Source organism: Lissotriton helveticus, chromosome 10 (assembly GCF_964261635.1).
Source record: "Lissotriton helveticus chromosome 10, aLisHel1.1, whole genome shotgun sequence".
Classification (NCBI taxonomy): Eukaryota; Metazoa; Chordata; class Amphibia; order Caudata; family Salamandridae; genus Lissotriton; species Lissotriton helveticus.
In genome coordinates, this window is record NC_136071.1 from 1194662760 (window position 1) to 1194687653 (window position 24894).

Here is a 24894-nt window from a genome sequence, read left to right on the forward strand (position 1 = left end):
GTGGGTAGCTATAGTGATAGATAGGGAAGAGGTAAGTTTCATACGGAGACCTGGAGAGATGCATAAAAAGGTTGGGTCAGTTACATCAGATCAGTTTGGAGACATTCCAACATGGCTGCCTCTTTGTAGGCAGCTAACCAAGGAAGTCCTTTTTTTAGGTCCAAACCCAGGGTTTTTACCCTCTTTCTATTTCTTTAGTTCGAACTAGCCCAGCCCTCTGCCATTTTGATTTCAAAGCAGTACAAGAGGAAAGGAAGGGGGAAAATAGCTGGAGCAATAAAGCAAATCTCCATAGAACTGCAATGCCACCTCTCAAAGACGTCAACTACAATCATTTCCCCTCCACTGTCAGCAAAGAAAGAAAAAAACAAGAAACTAACACCAGTGCCTGTCTTAATGCTGTCAAAGTATGGTGTACAGCCCGAGTACGGCTCCATCAGTGTACAGTCCCAGTACAGCCCCATCAGTTTCAGGCCCCATCAGTGTATGGCCACATCAGTGTATGGCTCCATCAGTGTACAGCCTCTCCAGTATACGGCCGTCAGTATATGGCCCCAGTACAGCCCCATCAGCATATGGCCCCTTCAGTGTACTGTCCCATCACTGTTTGGCCCCATTAGTATACGGCCGCATTATGGCTTTATCGGTGTACGGCCCTATCAAAGTAACAATCCATCCGTGTATGGCCGCATCAGTATATGGCCCCATCAGTGTACGGCCCCATCAGTGAACGTCCCCATCAGTGCACGGTCCATCAGTGTACAGCCCACCCGTGTAGGACCCCATCATTGTACAGCCCCAGCAGTGTATGGCCCCATCAGGGTACGACCGTTAGTGTATGGGCCATCAGTGTTTGGCCCTATCAGTGTTCGGCCCCATCAGTATTGAGCCCCATCAGTGTTCGGCCCCATCAGTGTACGGCCCCATAAGTTTACGGCCCCATCAGGATACGGCCCCATCAGTGTACGGCCCCATCAGTGTACGGCCCCATCAGTGTACGGCACCATCAGTGTTTGGCCCCATCAGTGTACGGCCCCATCAGTGTAACACTATACAGCCATCAGTGTATGGCCCCATCAGCGAATAGCCCCATCAGTGTAGGGCCCCATCAGTGTACCACCCATCAGTGTACGGCTCCATCAGTGTACGGTCCCGTCAGGGTAAGGCCCCATCAGTGTAAGACCCATCAGTGAACGTCCCCATCAGTGTAGGGCCCCATCAGTGTTCGGCCCCATCAGTGTTCGGCCCCATCAGTGTTCGGCCCCATCAGTGTACGGCTCCATCAGTGAATAGACCCATCAGTGTACGGCTCCATCAGTGTAGGGCCCCATCAGTGTACGGCCCCATCAGTGTACGGCCCCATCAGTGTACGGCCCCATCAGTGTACGGTCCCGTCAGGGTACGGTCCCATCAGTGTACGGTCCCATCAGTGTAAGACCCATCAGTGAACGTCCCCATCAGTGTAGGGCCCCATTAGTGTACCACCCATCAGTGTTCGGCCCCATCAGTGTACGGCCCCATCAGTGTACGGCCCCATCAGTGTACGGCCCCATCAGTGTTCGGCCCCATCAGTGTACGGCTCCATCAGTGTACGGCCCCACCAGTGTACGGTTCAGGTACATTTGGTCTTTATTTATATCTGATAGGATTATTGAGTCAAAGGTAATGCAGAGTCAGTTTGCTATTCAGTGTTTCTGACACCTGAAACATCTTACCTCTCTCTGTTCACAGAATGGTGACAATTACGTGTTAGGTGAGTACCCACCAGTGTCCTTGGTTAGGGTTCCGTGTTTCAGATAGCGGAGTAGCTCTTTGGTTCGAGGAGCTGACACATCCTACATTCACTTGCCTTCAAGGGCATTTTCAGCTCAATATGATTCAGACAGGATCCAAGTGTTTGATGCCTCGGGACTACAGTCTCCTTCCATTCCAGACATATTTCACATTTTCCTCTTGCAGGTCCACATTGCTTTCCTCTTCTTCATTTTTAGGTCTTTTCTACTAGACAGTGCATGTACTTTCTGTTGCAAGACGCATTCTTAGCTGACCGTGGTCTTAGTGCCTATCCTTTGCTTACCATTGGTTGCATTAATTGTTACTCTCATTAACTTGTTTCTTATTCCTCAGCATATAATAGATTTCCTTCCTCTTCGTGTGTTTGCCCCTCCCCTGGAACATGAACACATTACTGTGACCTACACTGCACTCTTTTGCAAAAGCTATTTTTTCTTTCTGTTTATGCACCAGGCAAGAGTGCATGTGTTTTCTAGCTGTCTCCTAGGTGTGCTTCTCTTCACCTCTGCGCGCTGCCCTCTCTCACCTGTGAGGTTCTCCCCTGCCACCACTCTGATGTGCTCAGCCTCGTCCTCGCCCGCTGTTGCTTTCTTGCCCATCTGCTTTTCCTCCCTTCCAGCTCCATGTTGCTCTTTCGCTCTCGCCTGGTTGCTTTTCTCCCCACTCTCTAGGCTCCACATTGCTCCCCCACTCACCCCTTCGCTCGGCCACGCTCTCCGTGTTGCTCCCCATGACACCTGCGCCATCCATGTTGCTTCCAACCCTCTGTGTTGGTTAAGCCCCAACCAGCCCCCCATGTTGGTTCTACGCACCCCATCAATGTTGCTTCGGCCCCCGCTCTCCCATGTGATGCTTCTGTGCCCCTCCCTCCTGTGTTGCTTTCTCCCACCCGCTCTCCCATGTGATGCTTCTGTGCTCCTCATTCCTGTGTTGCTTTCTCCCACCCGCTCTCCCATGTGATGCTTCTGTGCTCCTCATTCCTGTGTTGCTTTCTCCCACCCGCTCTCCCATGTGATGCTTCTGTCCTCCTCATTCCTGTGTTGCTTTCTCCCACCCGCTCTCCCATGTGATGCTTCTGTGCTCCTCATTCCTGTGTTGCTTTCTCCCACCCGCTCTCCCATGTGATGCTTCTGTCCTCCTCATTCCTGTGTTGCTTTCTCCCACCCGCTCTCCCATGTGATGCTTCTGTGCTCCTCCTTCCTGTGTTGCTTTCTCCCACCCGCTCTCCCATGTGATGCATCTGAAAGAAACAGGTTAGTATTAGATTCCTTACCTTAGAATAACCCCAGGCGTCAGTCTGGATCCGGAAACTTTTGCGTAGCAGTACCCCTGCGCGTCGGTAGGCGTCGTCTGCAGGCGTCCCCTGCGGCTCCGCGTCGTCGGCGTCGTGCGCCGTGATGACGTCGCTGGAGTATATAGACGCCGCCTCCGCGCGCTGACGTCAGTTCTTCTTTTTTCCGCGCCAGTTAGCGCAGATCCGAAGAGCAGTACTCCGGTCTTTTGACCAAGTTTTTTGTTAACTGATTGATCCTTACGGTGCCGGTAGGATGCCCGGTTTCAAGAGTTGTGACGAGTGCGACCGCATGATGTCGGTCACCGACCACCATCGACTCTGCCTCCGGTGTCTGGGCGCGGACCACGACGTGGAGTCCTGCGTCGACTGTCGGGCCTTGACTGGAAAAGCTAGGCGGGAGCGGTCCCGCAAGCTTCTCGAACTCCGGTTGTCGGCCCCGCGTCGAGAGCGGTCCCGGTCCGGTCGGAGGTCGAGGGAGCGGTCGAGGGAGCGGTCGCGGAGCCGCCATGGGCGCTCCGGGAGTCGCCACCATTCCTCCGGCTCGTCAGGTAAGCACAAGAAGTCGGGGCGTCGCCATCGCACCCCCGACTCCCCCCGACGCCCGCGTGCTGCGGCCGGGGGCTCGGGTGACCCCACCCCCGCGGTCCCGCATGGGTCGCCGACGCCGTCTGCCCCACACCTGTCGGTCCCTGGGGAAGGCGCGTCGCGTGAGGAGATCGAGGCCTTCCTCATTGCTATGAGGGCGAGGTCTTCTCCGGCGGGGCCTTCGGCGCCTGCGGGCCCGTCGGTCCCGTCTGGGGGCCCGAGCGGTTCGGGTGCTCCTGCCCCGGCGCCGCCGGTGGCTCCGGCCCCGGCGCCGCTGGTTCCCTCTGGTTCGTCGCCGGCTGGTCTCCCGGCCTCTCCGGCGTCGGTTCCTGTGGGCCAGCCCATGGTACCGCCCCCGCGTGGTGCAGCGACTCCGCCGTCGGCTCCGGCCGGCGTCGGGTCCCCGGCACCGACGCCGCGCGGCGCCACCCCCCTTTCCTCCCCGACTCCGGACTCGGAGCCGGACCGGCGTCGGCCGACGCCGGACCCGACGCCGATGGGGCCTGTTGACCCCGATGTCTATATCGTCGACCCAGAATATGGGTATGACGAGGAGGAGTATGGAGAGGGTTGGGAGGGGTCTGAGGACCCTCTATCCCGTGCCTGCCAGTACGATGTGGACTGGGTAGGTGATCTGGGTGATGCCAGTGGCCTGGACGAGTCGCCCAACCCTGGGTTTGTCTCTCCGTCCCCTGTGGCGTCCGAGGCGGGTGCTGCCTATTCGGTGGTCCTGATGAGGGCTGCCAAGGCCTTACACCTTGAGCTCCCCGTTGCGAAGGTCAAACCGAATATCCTGACGGAAGTTTTTAAACCGCAGTCATGCCCCCAGGAGCCTCTGCTGCCGTTTAATGAGGCCCTGACGGATGTCCTTCTGGGCACCTGGTCCAGGCCCGCCTCTGGTGCGCCGGTTGACCGGAACGTTGCCAGGCGTCACCGTCCCTGCGCGGACGACCCTGCCTTCCTGTCCACCCATCCCTCCCCGGAGAGTCTGGTGATCCAGGCCTCCACTTCGCAGTCCGCATTTCCGTCGGCTCCGCCCGACCGGGAATCAAAGAGGTACGACCAATTCGGAAAGAAAGTGTTTTCCTCTTTGAGTGCTGGGCTGCGGTCTTGTAACACCGCGTGCCTCTTGGGCCGCTACACCCACTCCCTGTGGGATACGGTCGAGGAGTGTTTGCCGCAATGCCCCCAGGAAGTGCGGGACAAGCTCACCCGGGCCTTTGTTGAAGGCCGGGATGCGGCGCGGTACTCGATCCGTTGTGGTCTGGACACCACGGACTCACTGGGACGGGCCATGTCCACTACGGTGGCGATTCGTCGCCATGCCTGGCTGAGATCTGCCAACTTCTCACCAGACGTCCAAAATACGCTTATGGACATGCCATTTGATGGCAGTCGCCTATTTGGTGACAAAGCGGACCACGCGCTGGAGCGCTTCAAGGACTCCAGGGTCACGGCCAAGTCCTTGGGTCTCTCGACCCAGACCCAGCGCCAGCAGACGGGTTCGTTTCGGCCCTTTCGTGGCCAAGGGAGAGGAGGTCCCACACGTGCTGCCAGCCACGCGGCGCAGAGCGCTCCCCAGCGCGGTGGCGCCCGTGGTTTCCGCCGTGGTGGCGGTAGAGGCCAGCGTCGTGGTCAGTCCACGCCTCCCTCCGCTGCGGCATCCAAGCCTTCCTAGTCCGAGCTTTCGGGCTCACGTGACGCCAGTGGGTGGCAGGGTTCGCCATCACCACTCCCGCTGGCGCGCGATAACATCGGACAGGTGGGTGCTGCAGCTTGTCCGAAGGGGCTATGCCCTCCCCTTCGAGTCCACTCCTCCAGCCATGCCACCGCAGAACCACCGTGTGTCGGGGGACCACTTGACTCTTCTGCAGGAGGAAGTTACGGCCCTCTTGGCCAAGGGGGCCATCGAGCGCGTTCCTGGGCCAGAAGTAGGGTGTGGTTGCTACTCCCACTACTTTCTGGTACCCAAGAAGGACAAGGGAGGCCTGCGTCCTATCTTGGATCTACGGAACGTCAACGGCTTCCTCCGGAAGGAGAAGTTCAAGATGTTGACTTTGGCTCAGGTCTTGGCTGCTCTAGACCCACAAGACTGGATGGTAGCGTTGGACTTGCAGGATGCGTACTTTCACATCCCCGTCCTGCCGGCCCACCGGCGTTACCTGCGGTTCACGGTAGGCCACGAGCATTTTCAGTTTATCGTGCTCCCATTCGGCCTTACCAGCGCCCCACGGGTGTTCACGAAAGTGATGGCGGTGGTCGCAGCTCATCTGCGCCGGTTAGGGGTTTCAGTCTTCCCCTACCTCGACGACTGGCTGTTGAAGGCGGGCTCGCCCCAGACAGTCGTCCGCCACCTTCAGATGACGGCAGACCTCCTGCACGAGTTGGGGTTTTCCATCAATGTGCCGAAATCACACCTGTGTCCCTCTCAAAAGCTCCTTTTCATCGGAGCGGTTCTCGACTCGGCGCAGTTTCGGGTTTATCCCCCGGAACGGCGGGTCCGGGATATTCAGGCTCTGATTCCCATCTTTCAGCCGTTATCCCGGGTTTCGGTCAGGTTGACGCTGCGGCTTCTGGGGCTGATGGCCTCCTGCATCCTTCTGGTGCATCACGCCAGATGGCGGATGCGGGCTCTGCAGTGGGACCTGAAGTTTCAGTGGGCCCAGCATCAGGGCAACCTATCCGACCATGTCCTGATCTCGGAGGGCACTGCGAGACAGTTGCAGTGGTGGCTTACAGACCGCGATTGGGTCAGGGGCAGATCCCTCTCCCTTCCCCAGCCGGAGCACGTGGTTGTGACGGACGCGTCCCTCCAAGGCTGGGGTGGCCACTTGGGAGAGGCGGAGATCAGAGGCCTCTGGTCTCCGGCGGAGTCCCGGCTCCATATCAACATGTTGGAGCTGCGGGCGATTCGCCTGGCACTGAAGGCATTCCTCCCCTTTGTCAACGGGAGTGTAGTGCAGGTGTTCACGGACAACACCACCGCCATGTGGTACTGCAACAAACAGGGCGGTGTGGGGTCGTGGACCCTTTGCCAAGAGGCTCTGCGCCTCTGGCAATGGCTGGAACGTCAGGGCGTGACTCTGACGGTTCAACACCTGGCAGGTTCTCTGAACGCCAGGGCGGACGAACTCAGCCGTCGGTGCTCGGTGGATCACGAATGGCGTCTGAACTCGGATGTGGCGAGAGGCCTCTTTCAGCAATGGGGAGAGCCTTGGTTAGATCTATTCGCCACAGAAGAGAACGCGCAATGTCATCAGTTCTGCGCGTTGGAGTTTCCAAGACGGCACTCGCTCGGCGACGCCTTTCGGCGCGAGTGGAGTTGCGGTCTGTTGTACGCCTTTCCGCCTATACCACTTCTGCCCAGAGTGCTGAAGAAGATCAGGCGCGACCGGGCCCATGTTATCCTTGTGGCTCCGGACTGGGCTCGAAGGTACTGGTATCCCGAGCTACTCAGCATGACAGTCGGTCCCTCGATCCGCCTGCCCCTTCAGGAGGACCTTCTGTCGCAGCAGCAGGGGACGGTCCTCCACCCGAACCTGTCCAGTCTCCACCTCCATGCGTGGAGATTGAGCGGCGACAGTTGAGGCCATTTGACTTGCCTCCTGAAGTCTGTGATGTCATTCTGGCAGCCAGGCGTCCCTCCACAAAGTCGGTATACGCCTGCCGGTGGAACAGATTTGTGGCATGGTGCACAGCAAAGGCTGTGGATCCCCTTTCTGCCCCTCTATCTGAGGTTCTCCTCTTCCTCCTTTCCCTTGCCCAGCAGGGCTCTGCTCTGGGCACTATCAAGGGCTATCTTTCTGCCCTTTCCGCCTTCTTGAGGCTACCTGATCAGCCATCTTTGTTCAAGTCCCCTATTGTGTTAAGATTCTTAAAGGGCATCACGCACATGTATCCTCCAGCTCCGTTCGTGATGCCTCAGTGGGACTTGAACCTGGTTTTGACTTTCCTGATGTGCGCTCCCTTTGAGCCCCTTCATTCCTGTCCTCTCCGTCTTCTCACCTTAAAGACGGCCTTCCTGGTAGCCATCACCTCTGCCAGGAGAGTGAGTGAGCTCCAGGCTCTTTCTGTTCAACCTCCTTTCTTGTCTGTTCATCCTGATAAGGTGGTTCTTCGGACCAGACCTTCTTTCCTGCCCAAGGTAGTCTCTGCTTTTCACATTGGGCAGTCCATCACCTTGCCCTCCTTCTTCCCGCCTCCGCATCCTTCAAAGGATGAAGAGCGGCTCCATCGTCTGGACCCAAAACGTGCGCTTTCATTCTATATGGATCGCACACGCCAGTTCCGGGTGGATGACCAACTGTTTGTTGGCTACGTGGGTGAGAAGAAGGGAAGGGCGGTACAGAAACGGACCATCTCTCGGTGGGTCGTCCTGTGCATCAAAGCATGCTACTCTTTGGCTCGGAAGGAGCCTCCTGTTGGGCTGAGGGCCCATTCCACTCGGGCCACGGCGGCTACTACTGCCCTGGGCCGGGGAGTCCCTTTGCAGGACATTTGCCAGGCGGCCACGTGGGCCTCGCTGCACACCTTTGCGAGGCACTACTGCCTGGACAGTCAAGTCCGGAGGGATGGCTTCTTTGGCCGTTCGGTCCTCCAGGACTTTCTGGTGTAGGTTGTATTGGTTCGCAGACCCACCACCGGGGTTGGTATTGCTGGGGTATCTATTCTAAGGTAAGGAATCTAATACTAACCTGTTTCTTTCAGATGAACAAGTTACTTACCTTCGGTAACGATATATCTGTAAGAAACAGTAGTTAGTATTAGATTCCTTACCGCCCCGCCCATCCTCCCCGTTCTGCGAACTGATACCTAGGGTTAGGGACATCCCTTTCAGGGCCCTAGTTTCAAATGGCACCAGTGTTGGTTCTCACATGGCTCTGCGTGTTCTGGCGCGGAAAAGCTGTGTGCAAAGAACTGACGTCAGCGCGCGGAGGCGGCGTCTATATACTCCAGCGACGTCATCACGGCGCACGACGCCGACGACGCGGAGCCGCAGGGGACGCCTGCAGACGACGCCTACCGACGCGCAGGGGTACTGCTACGCAAAAGTTTCCGGATCCAGACTGACGCCTGGGGTTATTCTAAGGTAAGGAATCTAATACTAACTACTGTTTCTTACAGATATATCGTTACCGAAGGTAAGTAACTTGTTCTTCTGTGCTCCTCATTCCTGTGTTGCTTTCTCCCACCCGCTCTCCCATGTGATGCTTCTGTGCTCCTCCTTCCTGTGTTGCTTTCTCCCACCCGCTCTCCCATGTGATGCTTCTGTCCTCCTCATTCCTGTGTTGCTTTCTCCCACCCGCTCTCCCATGTGATGCTTCTGTGCTCCTCATTCCTGTGTTGCTTTCTCCCAACCACTTTCCAAGAAAACACACTTTCTCAAGTTTTTTTGCTTTTTATTTGCAAATAAAAAGAAAAAAGGCGTCCATATCATTTTGTAGGTGCACACATGCATAGTGCGTGCAAGCGTGGTGCACACACCTACAAAATGATGCAGCAGTCTTTTTTTTCTTATTTAGCCATGCTGCACAGAATTGAGATTGCACGCAAGGCTTTGGCAATGTCAGTAGTTCGCAAAGGTGAGACCTATTGACTTTGCCTAATGCCTGTTTAACAGATTCTAGATGTGAAATTAAGCAGGATTTAGAGGCCGCAGAGATCAGGTACATGAGTCGTCTTCAATACCCATGCACTGAGCCCATATACAGTGACTGTGCTCACCCTGTCGCCTCCACCCCATGGCATCTGCTAGTTTCACAGAAATGAACCTGGCACAAGCAGGATATATACCTGGAGCCACAGCCAGGGCATCCCAGATGTTTGGAGCAGGTCTCTGTGTGAAATGGTCTTTCTCTGCACTTAACAAAACAGTTATAAGATGACAGCAATAGGCCTTTTGTGGCAGGAATTACAAATTATTCAACACCAATTACTATTTCAGTTGACTGGGTACAAAATGCTCAAATTACAAAAATATTCTACCACTGTAAATGTGCTTGAAAACAGCAAGAAACGTCTGAAATTATATTGACAAAACTCTACAGTTAAACCAGGTCAAGGGAGTGCCCGGACTCTGCGACAAATCTCATTGTATGTTGCCCGTCAATGGTGCAGGTAACTTGTTCTTGTTAGAAGTCATGTCATCTTCGAGTGGGTCCTAATCCTGACCCTAAAAGGGTGCACCCCCTGCTGGCGGGCGCCCATCAATGGAAGTATGAAGATGTTTGCCTATTAAGTTGTTAACTTTTCTCGCAGTTCGTGCAAAAAAGAAAATGTTAGACCTGGTACAATTGGCGTGAATTTCCCTTCCATTTTTTGCTATTGCCTCCTCTGTTTTTGATATGTTTTTGCTGGTTTACATGCTTTGGGCACTGTGCCACTGCTATTCAGTGCCACAGTGCAAGTGCTCCCTATTGTAAATTGTTGTAATGGATTAGTGACTCCATGATTGGCTTATTTGATTTACTTGTCAGGCCCTAGTACAGTGCACCATGGGTGCCTAGGGCCTGTAGATCCAATGCTGCTAGTGGGCTTGCAGCACTGATTGTGCCACCCACAAAAGCAGCTTTTAAAGTGTGTCTCAGGCCTGCCATTGCAGAGCCTGTGTGCAGTCTAGTACTGCCATGTCGACTTAGTAAGTGCACCCACTTACCAGTCCCAAACCTTCCCTTTTCTACATGTAAGCCACCCCTAAGGTAGGCTCAGGGGCAGGGTGCATTGTAAGTAAGAGGTAGGACATGCGCTGGTGCATGTGGCATGTCCTGATAGTAAATTACAGCCACTTTCGTTTTTCAGTATTGCAAGGCTACCTGTCCCCGTAGGCCCGTATGGGCAGTTTGATTATAACATCTTATAATCCTAACTGACCCAGGGAACATGGTAGAAAAACAAATTTAGTATGCCCGAACTCAGAATGTCAGAATACATCTTTTAGTGAAGGTGATTTTTACATTCTGTGTTTGAAAATACCACTTTTAGAAAGTAGGTATTTTCTTACCTAACCATCCAGCCTGCCTCTGCTTGTTGTGTATTGCATGTCTGGCTTCTTGTGAGTGACAGGAGGGCTTGGGCTCCAGCAGCCTGATGAGTCAGGGCTGGGCTGAATAGGACCTTGGCTGAATAGAGAGTAGGGGGGGTGGAGATTACCTTTCATTCCCCTGAGCCCTCATAGAATAGAGAGTAGGGGGATGAGATTTCCTTTCAGCTACCTAGGCCTGGTCTGCTTTCAACAATGCTGTCTCCACCTCCTGCCAGGAAGCTGCACCAGTGAGGACAGAACTAGTTTTGGCCAGGTACAGACACTCTCTGCCTTCAGAGAACAAATAAATTAGTAATATAAATATTGGGGCCCAGACCCCAAGACTACAGATCACTTCTGGGAATCAAGACGAACCTTTGCCAAGGAGCGGAGCCACAACAGATGAAGGATTTGACTGCCCCTGTGCCATTGTGCTACTTTGTGGGGTTGGCCTGCAGTGGTTACTTATTTGCCAAGGAAAAGAGAAGGAACTTTTAATGAACTTTCATCATCTTGAAGAAGAATCTCCAAGGGCTTGAAGAATGCTTGCCTCCTGCTGTAGTCTCAGGGATGCAAGACTTCACCAACAGCTCCCCCCTAAATTTCCTTGCTGGGAATTCTGTCTGCAGACGCCTGCCTATTGTTGGGAGCTGGAAGCGCAACGCAATGAGAAGAAGCGTGTCGCCCCTGCAGCTGTTGCTATTGCATCACCGGAGAGGCATGTCGCCACCGCAGAGGTTACCGTCTCATCACCAGAGAAGTGTGTCTCCATCGCAGCTGTTTGTCGTCGCATCGCCAGAGAAGCGTGTCGCCACCACAAGGGTCGCCGTCGCATCACCGGAGAAGCGTGTCGCAGGACTTGTCGCGGCTCGGAAGACCCCCCGGGTCGCCGCACAGGGTCGGGCGTGCACGCATCACCTTCATGTTCTCGCACCGTATCAAAGACGCCATCTTGTCGCATCACACCGGATCGTCGCATCACATTGAGGCGCCATCTTGTCGCATCGTAACCATAACGCAATACAAGATCGACGCATCACCTCCTCTCCGGTAAGGAACAGACGCATCGCCTACTTAGCGCAAGCACTGAGGACCAGACGCATCGCCTCCCCCGAAGCAAGGAACTGATGCATCGCTCTCCCTGCAAATCTTTTGTTTATCTTGCGTTACACATCCAAAGGTACTTTGTGAAAAACGTGTCGCATTTACCATCAACTTTGAACTAAGCTTCTCTTCCAGGGGATCCTCCTCAATAGTCATGAGCACATGAATATTCCCACCCATGTGCGGGAATATTCATGTGCTTATGACTTTGATGAGGATACCCCTGAAACAGAACTAGGATTACATGTGAGTAACTTATCCTATTGTTACCATTTAAAAGTAATTTTCCTAGAACTGTATTGTGGATTTTTGTCATTTGGGTCTTGTGTTAAGTCTATATAAAGAATACTTATTTTTATAAAACCTGTGTGGTGTCCATCTTTAGTGTTTTCACTGTATTACTGTATGTGTTCACACATGCTTTACACACTGCGTCTGAGATAGGCCTGCCTCCTCGTGCTAAGCTACCACAGGGTTGAGCAGGGGTTATTTTAGGAGTGTAGCCCCTTTACCCTGACTAGAAGCAAAGGGTCCCTATTCAGACAAAGGTGCAAACCATTGCCAACTAGAGACCCCCAGTTCTAACAGACAAGTATTGGCAAAACCAATAGGTGTACAATGTGTGCATGCCTTATCTAACATCAAACCTGTTGTACTAAAGTGAAGACAAAAACAGCTCAAATGCTATTCAAAATGGGGGTGCTTTATTTTCTGCAGCATCCATTATTTGTCGCCACTGGGCCTCTTACCTCTGATCTGCAAGGTAAAATAGTCCATCGTGCACTAGAACGCACCTAAATATCCAATACAAAAACGGTAAGACTAAAACACTAGTATGAACTGATCCAAGATGTGATGTTTGAAGCCAATGGCTGATGGTTCTCGAGCAAATGTAGACAAAAGCTGAAGGAGGCAGAGCCAAAGACCGGAATGTGAAAGATACAACATGCTTGCCATGAATAGTGCAAGTGCCACACATGTCAAACCTAAACAGCTATAACTTGCATCTCCCTTCAGGTGTGCAGGGCAGCCTGGACAAGCTGACTACCTCCACATCCAGCCTGCACCGGAGCTACCTGCGGCTGGCCGAGCTCGAGGGCCACCAGAAGGACGGATCAGAGCACAGCATCGTGGCAAGAGTAAGGACAGAGGCCCATCTCTTGATGGGCCATGCAGATCATGCGGGGGAGGACGGGGGGAAGAGTCTGTCACTCGTAAGATCATCTTATTCTAGTTCCTTGTGATATGTTTTAGCAGCACCGTCTGCAAAAGAGGGATTTACGCTGTGCTAATGGACCAGTGTAGTACTGTTTATTTACACTATCGATTTCCATCGCTAGAGGAATATATTCATTCAAAATTACAAAAAGTCTGGATTTTCTTACATCAATCTTCACTTCGTTTTGAAGGCTTCTACAATACTTACCTTACGGTACCTTATTTATATATAATTTGGTACAACATATTGCATGAGCTTATGTTCTAATATATATATATATATACATATATATATATATATTTTTTTTTATTTAATGTTTCATTTAAATATTTTCATATATTGATTTGTTTTTTTTACAAAGATTGTTTTATACTTCAATTCAACTTCATACAATGGCTTCCAGTCAAGGAGTTATTCAACCATCACCTTTTTTACAAATACCTGGGAAACCTGAGTTAAAATGGACTGAATGATTGAGAGATTTCGAGAATTATCTCACAGCTATTGATGCAGACGGTTATTCACCTTCAAGGAAAGTAGCACTACTATTAAATCATCTTGGCACAGCTGGCCGTAGAGTTTTTGAAAATGTATCACATTACCCACCTCCTATAGCTGAAAATGCCACAAGGAATGTTTTTATAGAAGCCAAATTACGCATGGGTAAACAATACTCTGACTCCACGAGTGTTTTATCGGAAAGATTTAATTTTGCTATCTGTAAACTATCTCCTGATGAATCAGTAGAAGATTATATAGTATCTCTCAAAGTTCTAGCTGAAAAATATGATTTTGGTACCAATGTAGACATTTATATAAGAGATCAATTTGTTTTTTACTGTCACTCTAAGAAGTTCCAAGAACGTCTTCTAACTTCTATTAACCCTACTTTGGCTGAAATAATAGATATCGCTAAAAGTATCGAAAGATCGATTGTCACTTCCAAAGTCCTTTCCACTCATGCTATCCAAACTACTTCCATTCCTAACCAACCCTCTGTTTCAGCCAATGTAAGTTTAATTTCAGATGATAATTCTGTCTGTGCCATAAATACTAAGCAAACGTTCAGTACTGTCAATACTAAACAAACATTCAAGAGGAAACCTTATAGAAACCAACCTCAGAAAAGTCAACTGTTTTGCTATAGATGTGGTTCCAAAAATCATATAGGAAACAATCCAAGCTGTCCCGCTTTAGGAAAAAAGTATACTAAATACCTAAAATTTGCACACTTTCAAGGTTTATGCAAAAGTGTTATAAATTCTTCATCATCCTACAGAATCAATATCTCTAATATTGCATTAGACACTCCTGATACTCAAGACTGTGACTCCCAATTCTCCAATTTAATAGTCACTGTTGAAGTTCCTGAATATGCTGACAAACCTATTAAAGGACCTTTAACTGACATTTCTATTAATGGTATAACCATTTTAGCCATGGCCAATTCAGAAGCTCCTGTGACCATTTTAGCAGACAAGACATTTTACAAATTTTGGCCTAATACTATGACTTTGATTGCACCTGACATACATCCTAAAGCATTAGGAGAACAAGATATTGATCTCATAGGCTATTTTGGGGATATTTTAAAATGTTTAGGCAGATCCATCAAAACCAAGATTTACATAGCTATTAAAAGCAGAGATATTGTAGGTTGGAAAGACCTTGCAAGATTAGGCATTATTTTACGCCCAGGACAAGATCCTCCAATAATTTTAGTTGACTTACCATCTTCTATTTTAGCCATTGATCAACCAGTTCCTATTGTTGAAAATCTACTTAAATCCTATCCTAATGTATTTAAAGATACTGTTGGTACTGTCAAAGGTTACAAATACAAAATTATCTTGAAAGAGAATGCTGTTCCTTACACATAAAGTCAGACCAGTACCACTTAGTGTCAGAGATGACTTGAAGTCATTACTTAATGACCTTCAAAATCAAGGTATCATTGCTCCAATAGATTCATCACAATGGATTTCTCCGGTAGTTTTACGGGAAAAAGGAACGGGGATTTAAGACTCTGTGTGGATTTAAGATCTCTAAATCAAAATATCCTTGTTGATTGCCATCCTTTACCCCTCATACAAGAAATGCTAGCCAACATTGGCAAGTCTAATTTTTTTTTGACAATAGACCTTCATTCTGTCTATCATCAGATTCTGCTTTCTCCTGACTGTCAAGCACTTACTGCTTTTGTAATGCCTTTTGGTGCGTTTAAATATCTTAAACTTCCCTTTGGTCTCGCATCTGCTGCAAGTGTTTATCAAAAACTTATGGACAGTGTTTTTAGTAATTTCACCCAAGTGCATGCATTTCAACACGATATCTTAATTCACACAGAGACAGAAGAAGAACATTTACACATACTCAACAATGTACTCAAAACTTTACAAGACAAAGGTATGACAGTAAAAGCAAATAAATGCAAATTACTTGTCAATGAGGTTGAGTATTTTGGGTCTTATCATATCTAACAAAGGCATCAAACCTAAATGTTCTAATATAGAAGCCATTCAAAATGCTCCTCATCCATATGATAAAGATTCTTTAAGGTCATTCTTAGGACTTTGCGAATACTATGCCAGATTTGTTCCAGGATATGCACAATTAGTACAACCATTAAGGGATTTGCTTTAAAAAGGTGTAAAGTTTGATTGGAATGACACTTTGAGTGATATTTTTGGCAAAATCAAATGACTTGTTATTAATGCTGCTGCGTTACAACCATTTGTTTCCAACGCTAAATCTTTCGTATCTGTAGATGCCCTCAAGAAGGTCTTGAGCAGTGTTTGGTCAGTGGGTTGTTGACAAAGAAAATACCATCGCTTTTGCATCCCGTGCTCTAACCCCAACTGAAGGCAACTACAGCACGATTGAACGGGAGGCCCTTGCTATTGTTTGGGCAGTCCAGAAATTTAAGACCTATATTTGGGGCAATCAATGTGATATCTTTACAGACCATAAACCCCTGGTATCTTTACTTTCTGGTAATTGTTTAGGGAAGTCTTCAGCAAGATTAGTTAGACTACTGTCTAAACTACAAGAATACAATCTCACTGTAAAATATTTTCAAGGAGGTAAAAACATCCGTGCGGATTGTCTTTCCCGCATTCCCCTACCTGATTGCAGTGAAGGTGAAACTGACGTTAATAAAGATTGTGTAGTCGGTATCATTGATGCTATTTCCATGTCCTATGGTAGCATATCGCAAGAAGAGTAGTTATCAGCTATGGAAACGGATGAAACTCTTAAAAAAGTGGAAGTGTTCATTAAAAGCAAGTGGCCTGCTAACAAAAACTTAAGCAATGAAGCTAAACAATGTGTTCAAATTAGTGAACAATTGTCTTTCGAAAATGATATTTGCATAAGGAATGGTTTATTTGTACCTCCCACATCCCTTAGAGAGAAAATCATCAATATTGGCCAAAAAGGCCATTTAGGTATTTCTGCGACCTTCAAAAGAATAAAAGACATTTATTGGTGACCAGGGATAGATAAACAGGTTGCTGTATTTGTGTATAAATGTCCTAGTTGTGTAGCTTCGGATAAACATTGGAAAACTCACAAAAAAACGTTACTTCCTGTACCATTTCCAAACTCTTCTTGGGAAAAAATCGCCTTCGATTTCTCTGGACCATTTAACTTACTACCTTTAGATAAAAGGTACTGTCTGGTTGCCATTGATTATTACTCTAAGTGGATATATTATTCTTTTGTGCAAACTGCCAATTCATCTACTGTCATTTCATTTCTCCAAAGTTTGTTTAAAGTTGAAGGTACCCCTAATTGTGTCATTACTAATAATGGCCAACCTTTTCTGTCTGAATGAGTCACTAATTTTATGGAAAGTCATGAAATTAAACATTGTCAAGTTGCACTATATAGTCCTTCTTCTAATGGACTTGTAGAAAGGGCCAATCGTTTTATCAAAGAAAGAGTTCAAACTGCTTTAGCAACTAATGCTGATGTAAGTGTTTTTCTACAAGAGAAAATGTGGGCTTACTTGACAACACCTCACTCGACTACTGGTGTTTCGCCTTTCAAAGCTCTTAGGGAATCTAGGTCCAACCTCATACCTAAATGGTTCACTAATTTGGAAACTGGCTCTAAATTGCTCCACAAAAGGAATACTCTGTTGGATACTCAAATTATCAAGAATAGAGTTGCTGACAAACAACTCTTACAAAGGAAATCTTACGATAGTTCCTATAGTTCATTTTGCCCTAACATTAAGACTAATGATTGGGTTCTCATTAAAAAAACATATAAAGTCTGCAAGAGTCACCAAATCTTCTGTTCAATTAGAGAAGGTTGGTGGAACAAGAAAAATATTGTAAAAGTTAATAACAATCAGGTAAACATTTTCAATAAGTTTTATGCTAACATGCTGGATGAAAATGATAATGATTTTACTTTTGGACCTGGTTTTGAATTTTCCAATTCTTCTAATTGTTCTAATGTTAATGGTTCTCCACAAAGTTCTACTAATACTTCACCTAGGTGTTCTGGTATTTCATCTACCATGCCATCTGTACTTGATCACAATAATTGTAGGATGCCTGTCAAATTCAGTGATTATGTATTGTACTAATTTGTTTTGTTATATGGGAGGAGGGTATGTAGTATGCTGGTTTATATGTAAGTATTGTCCATTTAATTATTAGAATGTTTCTTTAGGAATTCTGTTATGTCATTAGAACTTTGTATGTAGTCCGATGCTGGTTGACTTTCTACCTTCCAACTGCTCATGCTGTGGGCTCCTTTGTTTACCATACTTCTAAATAAATAAGAAGTTATTTTCTGCAATCAAGAGTAAACTTTGTCGTGTTTGGCGTTCCCCTCCACCACAACCAGGGATGCAACATGGATTCAATCCAATATATCTAGTTTTTCACAAGAGGGTTGCAAATTAAGTGATGTCAGGTTTGTAGGGTGCATAACAAAAGGGTGGAATCAGGACCATTATGAAGCATAAGGGTTAGGGATTGAGAGACTGTTTTTTTCAAACATATTTATATTAAGATTTTAGTTAGCTGTCTTCTTCTCATGTATCAGCTCATAATGTTACATGTGGTACAGTTTGTAACATTGTCTGACTGAGCATTATTCCAACTTGTTCAGTATTCATTTCACATTAACCTTCCCATTACTACAATGTATGGTCCAGCTGGTAATACAAACTTGTGGTCGGTTACCGTGTGTAACCCCGGGGGGGGGGTGTAGTGTGCCAGGAGGTTTGATGGGTCAGTGCGCAGTTAGTTAACTACTAGAGCATGCAGCCTGTCATGAGAAAGGGAGCTGCTGGAAAAAGGTGACCCAGAGAGGGCAACTCAGTGGAAAGAAAAGGATGAAACATGAACCCAATAACTGTGCTGGGTGCCGTATAAGTGTCGTTTTTCGTCAAGGGTATAGGAAGGGAGGAAGATCCAGGGGTCCTCCGTTCCCCAAGTGTGTACATCAACACACCATCCTGGCCAGGAGCCAGTTGTTACCAGGAGTATTCAGGCCGGGGGGGGGGGCTGTACTATGGCGTGGGGGGAGGGGCGGGGCTCCTGAGAACTTTGACTGCCCCATTACTCGAAGTGACTGTCTATGGCCGCTCTATGAACCAGGGCTAGATTGATCCTCACCCGTTTGGGATTGATATCTTTCAGGGTGTTCTCAAAACTCCAAGACCTCATTCCAGAGGTCTGCCATGGGGTGTCATCGAATCCCCCATGCATCTTCTCTGGCAAGGGCTCTCCCCTCTGCTCCCACCCAGTGTGTCACATCCCGTTTCCAGTCTCCTATTGTAGGTCCCCTTGTTGATTTCCAGGCTAATGCTGTCCTCCTTTTTGTCCAGACTAAGGCTAGGTCTACAAACCTTTTGCCCACTTTCCATTTGGGCGGCCGAGGGAAGAGTCCCAGTATGCAGGTTTCAATCGTGTGTTTAAGTGTGCGCCCCACCGCTGTCCCCGTCATCCCAAAAACATCGTCTCAGAATCTGTTTACTATGGCGCAGTCCCACGTCATGTAGATAAAGTCAGCATCACTAGGTCGCATCTCTGGCAGTCTCGTATGTCACTCCCGTAAGGTACCCAGATTCTATGGGGCGTCATATATGTCTCAGTGGTTAGAGGCGGCAGACCTGGAAGCTGAGATCGACCGTGGACCAGGGTTCGATTCCCTGCCTCAGCAGTTCTCGGGCTCAAAATTCCACGGACTCGACAATTCTCGCTCTGGTGCCTACTCAACCCACGGGGTCACACTCTGCGACTCTGGGCAATAGCTTGCTTAATCTCCACTACGGCCCCTCGCGGCGGGATGCCTGGCTTTCACCTTGTGGACACCCTGCCGGGGTTTCTCACAGGGGAATACCAGGACGGGTTCCCTAAGCAAGCGCCGGGACGCCCACGGGCAGCTGTGCGCTTTACAAATCCAACACATTACATTTACATTTACATATGTCATATGGGTGGAGTTGAACTGTATGTATTTCATCCTAGTATTGCAGGAAACCTTTTTGGGGTATGCTAAGATTTTGTTCCATTTGCGGCTGGAAGTTCCCTGTTCAGTGCAATCTCCCATTTGCCATGCAATTTTTGAAGAGGGGTATGGGATATCTCCGACAATGAGGCGTAAAACTATTTTACCTGGTGTTGATCCCTACCCAGGGTAAGTATGGACTGTAATACTACATGAGTCTTGGGTTCATCCTGGCCTTTACCCCACAGCGCCTTGAATAATCGTATCAAGGCTTTGTATTGCAGGAATTGTCCCACTTGAAGACTATTGCTTTCGACCAGGTCCTTTACCCCACAGCGCCTTGAATAATCGTATCAAGGCTTTGTATTGCAGGAATTGTCCCACTTGAAGACTATTGCTTTCGACCAGGTCCTTTACCCCACAGCGCCTTGAATAATCGTATCAAGGCTTTGTATTGGAGGAATTGTCCCGCTTGAAGACTATTGCTTTCGACCAGGTCCTTTACCCCACAGCGCCTTGAATAATCGTATCAAGGCTTTGTATTGCAGGAATTGTCCCACTTGAAGACTATTGCTTTCGACTAGGTCCTTTACCCCACAGCGCCTTGAATAATCGTATCAAGGCTTTGTATTGGAGGAATTGTCCCGCTTGAAGACTATTGCTTTCGACCAGGTCCTTTACCCCACAGCGCCTTGAATAATCGTATCAAGGCTTTGTATTGCAGGAATTGTCCCACTTGAAGACTATTGCTTCCGACCAGGTCCTTTACCCCACAGCGCCTTGAATAATCGTATCAAGGCTTTGTATTGCAGGAATTGTCCCACTTGAAGACTATTGCTTTCGACTAGGTCCTTTACCCCACAGCGCCTTGAATGATCGTATCAAGGCTTTGTATTGGAGGAATTGTCCCGCTTGAAGACTATTGCTTTCGACCAGGTCCTACAGGGGGGTCAGGACAGACTGCTGGTAACAGTCCCCCACCATTTCTAGTCCCACCTCGGTCCAGGGTGGCAACTGTTCTGGGGTAAATATCTTTTTGAGGTTGCCTTGTGGTAAACCGATCAGGGTCAGGGCCAGGCCATATAGGGGAGTCCCCGGCCGTTTCACCATACAGCATCTGCAACAATGCAAGGCAATGGTCTGCAACAGGGATTGGTAGGGGATTACCACTGTCGCGTTAAGTATTTTGGCCAACAACAGGGGAGTGCAGTGTCCAGCATTTGTAAAGGTCGTTCCTTCAGGGACTTCTAGCCACTGGGCCAGCCACTGAAATTGTGAGGCCAAGAAATAGAGCTGAAAATTCGGTACTCCCAGGACACCTTCTGTCATGGGACCCTGCAGTGTGGCAAAGGACACCCTCTATTGCCCCCTTTCCCATATGAGGTCTCGTAGTAGGGAGTCAAACTGTCGGAAACATCCTGCGGGCACCCCTGTCAGGAGATTGACAAAGAAATATAGCAAAAGCGGTACCATGACAATCTTTGACGATGAAATTCGGGCCATGATCGGAAGTCGCAGGGAGCGCCAGAATGAGACACAGGCTGTAAGAGATCTAAGTGCCCGTCCCATGTTCCCCTCCCGCAGATCCTCCAGTGAGTGGAAGACATGTATCCCTAGGTATTTAAAAGTGGATGAAGCCCAGTTGAGATGCATTGGGAGATCCATAGGGCAGGGCTGGTCGGCGACATTGGAAATAGATAGCTCATGTTTCTGTTGACCCGTAAACCGGACATGTGTTTGAATCTGGCTAATAAGAACAGTGCTACCTCAGAACCCCCTACTGCGTCGTTAAGGTAAATCAGGAGGTCATTTGCATAAAGTGAAATTGTATGGTCATGGCCACCCACTGTCAAACCCACTCCTCCGCCTCCCTAACGAAACAACGCTACAGTGCCTCTATCACCAGCACAAACAGGAGGGGTGACATTGGGCATCCCTGTTGGGTACCGCGTAAGATTCAATATTGTGCAGAGACTACCTTACCTGTCTAGATCCTGACCGTGGGATGCTTGTAAAGTACCCTCACCCTTTTTACCCAGTCATCACCCAGACCCATGTGCATCATTGTTCTAAATAAAAAGTCCCATCTAACAGTATCAAAGGCCTTCTCAAGATCTATTGACAGAAGGGCTGCCCCAGGGAGGAGCCTCACATCGGGATGGTACAGCACTGAATACAGTCTACCAAGTTGTTGGAGGTGCTTAGTGTCGGAATAAAGCCGTTTTGGTCTGTATAGATTAGCGTGGTCATATACAGTAATAAACGGGCACTAGTATCTTGCTCAAGATTTTAAAATCCATGTTGAGCATAGAGAGAGGCCAAAAATCAGAGAACCAAGCCCCATTCAGGGTGAATATTTGGGACAGGAACCACCAGTGCATCTCTGACCGATGCAGGAATTCACCCAAGTCGCAACGATTCTGCATATATGATCTCCAGGCGGGAAGCCAGTTTCGGAGCATATACAGATTAAAATTCCGCATCTGGGCCTGGGGTCTTTCCAATGGCCATGCTCTTGATTGCCATCTGGATTACCTGAGTCTCGATGGGGCAACCTAGAGTTGTCTTCACTTGTGGATCCAGTGTGACAAGTGGCATCTGGGACAGTAAAGCTCTCTTTTCTACTTGTAGGACCTGGGAGGGTGCCTTATACAGGGATTCATAATTGTCACGAAACAGGGTGTTGATACCCTCTGGGTCATGGACCGATTGGTTTGCTCCTGTCCGTTCAAGAGTATTCCTGTGTGTCGGAGGATCTCAAAGGTCAAGCCCCCCTGTGTGGTCCCCGGGTCTGAACCCCCAGCTTGCAGCCTCTTTGTAACCGGATCGTTCTCCCATTGAAGTGAATGGGGCACCGTGACACATCTCTGACCCAGACACCCCAGAGCCTCCCGTAGTGACTTGTTGGTGTGTTCTTGGACCTTTCCCCCATACTTATTGTATGTATGTAGCCGGTAATTATAAAGCATGAACTAATCGCCCCTAGGGATGTTAAGGCGCTGGGGGCCGTTGGGGAGATTAGGGGCCAGATGTAGGTCGCCAAATACCGGTCGGTAACGGCCGATTTCGGCCGTTACCGACCAGTATTTGGCTTTTGAGATGTAGGAGTGTCTGAATTTACAGAATCGGTATATTTACCGATTCGGTAAATTTACCACTTTGGTATTTTACCGAATCGGTAAATATACCGATTCTGTAAATCCATATGTAGGTGACACTCCTAAGAGTGCCACAGGCCCTTAAGAATCGGTATTTTACCACCCAATCCTATTGGGTGGTAAAATACCGAATCCAGGTGTGCATGCACATCTGTGCATGCACACCTGTGCCATGTGACACACAGACATGCCCTTAGGGCATGTATGCGTGCCACATGGCACACATGCCTGTACTTGGGGTGCTAGAGGGTGTCAAAGTGACACCCCCTGCACCCTTGCAGGATTCAGTATTTACCGAATCTGTAAATACCGAATCGGTATTTCACATTGATTCCTATGGGCTTCAAGGCCCATAGGAATCAATGTGAAATACCGAATCAGTATTTACAGATTCGGTAAATACCGACTCTTACAGATTCGGTAATTTTTTACCTACATCTGCCTCCTTCCTATTTACCGACTCTTAAATACCGATTCGGTATGAGTCGGTATTTAGGAGTCGGTAAATAGGAATTACCTACATCTGGCCCTAAGTGAGCTATTTTCCAGAGTCACATGATGCTGAGCTGAGCTGCCGCCAGCGATTGCACCGTGCGTGAGCCCCACACTCCAGAGTCAGCTGCTCTGACTGCTGCACCACACCTCTCCCACTCTCACCTTAAGTCCTAAATAACAATATGTGTTCTTTTTATTAATTAGTGTCAGATTTCTTTATTGAGTGCGTACCTCGTTTATTGCCATTGTATATGCAATACATCTTTAGCATTACCCTCTGATATGCCTAACTGCTCGCCCACAGTACCACAAAAGAGAGCATTTGGGGTGTCATTTGTGCCTCTGTAATTCCTTTGGGGTTTGCCTGGACTCTCTGCACAGAGTACCTCATTCTGATAGATACATCTTGCTTGTGGATTCCTCACCTTTTGAATTATCTAATGCGCAGCATTCCACAGAAACTTTTCTCCTCAGCTCTCCCACGTCAACGAGAATGTCACAATGTTACATCTCCACACGCGACTCCGTATGACGTCATCGGAGCCATAAGAAGACCTCGTTGGCGTGTTGACGTCAGTTCCCTTTTTTCCATGCAATCAACGAGTAACATTTTTTTACCAGGCTCTCCACTACTGGGAGTTTCTTTGTTGTGGACTGTTGTGAATTTGTAGCTATTGAGGATGACTACTCCCAGAAAATCAGGTTTCAAGCCATGCAGAGAATGTAGGGACTAGAAGTCCATCACTGACCCCATGAAGACTGTTTATGGCGATGGGACATGTACTTCGTACAAGCGCCTGAATCCTAAAGCGCTGAAGGAGAGAAAGGTCAAATAATTCATGGCCAAGAAGCAAGAAAGGGGTCACAGGAAGTCAACGACCCATTTGAAGCCTCCGACTCCACACACTTCGAGGTCGTCGTAAAAACATAAAAAAAGCGGCACCATGGTTCTCGGCACCGTTCGTCGAAGGATGTGACTCAAGTCAGTGTCTCGTGTCCCAGACGTCATCACAGGGATGAGATCTCTCTGACTCCTTCCCCTGAGCTGACTCCAGCCCCGTCTCTGAAAGTAGAGATTCCACCGACTTCCACCGGGTTCTATAGCCTGTACTGCCTGTACTACCGGATCCGATGTATCCTGCTTTCCCTACTCAGGGTTCGGCTCCGTTGCATTTTTTTAATGCGATGTTTGGCTTGTTCGCCAGAGCAGCAAACCCTACTGGTGCGCCTGTTGGCCCCATGGGTCCGTTGGCATATTCCCTGGAAGGTTTGTCACCTCACTTTCCTCATGACTTTCATGTCTATGGATCAAGGGAGTTGTCCTCTTCCGACATCAAGATTTTCGACGCCGTTGCAGTCTTTGGAGGGGCAAGTTCCTCGGGATCGTTCATCCCCGGTGCCGTCTGTTTCCAAACCGGCGCCAACTCAACTTCGACTGGCTTCGACTTCTGTTCTTGTGGACCTACATTTGACGCCGATCCCAAAGTCACTAGCACAGTGTATGGCACCACCACCGCCTATTCCAAGGATGAGGTCTTGGAGAGAGGCGAAACGACTATTGGAAGAAAAAGAGTACCAGACGGAACATGCAGAAGCTGAGGAAGGGGAGATTGTGGATCCTGACCCGGATTTTGAGGGTTTATAGGAGGGGCCTACATACCATTCCTGAATGGGAGCTTTAATCTCTAATGGGTCTGCTGATGCAGGAGGTGACCACATATCACGCTGTGATCAGAAAGACTGCGGATCTCTT

At 48.8% G+C, this 24894-nt stretch overlaps 1 protein-coding gene across 7 annotated transcripts in view; it reads left to right on the top strand.

The window, feature by feature from the left end:
• LOC144784933 (exocyst complex component 1-like) overlaps positions 1-24894 on the top strand; it is a 1012560-nt gene that overhangs the window by 850325 nt on the left and 137341 nt on the right. For all 7 annotated transcript variants that reach the window (XM_078664046.1, XM_078664044.1, XM_078664045.1 and 4 more), the window contains one exon: positions 12816-12937. In XM_078664046.1, the coding sequence (XP_078520172.1) occupies positions 12816-12937 (122 nt within the window). The remainder of the gene's footprint in view (positions 1-12815; positions 12938-24894) is intronic.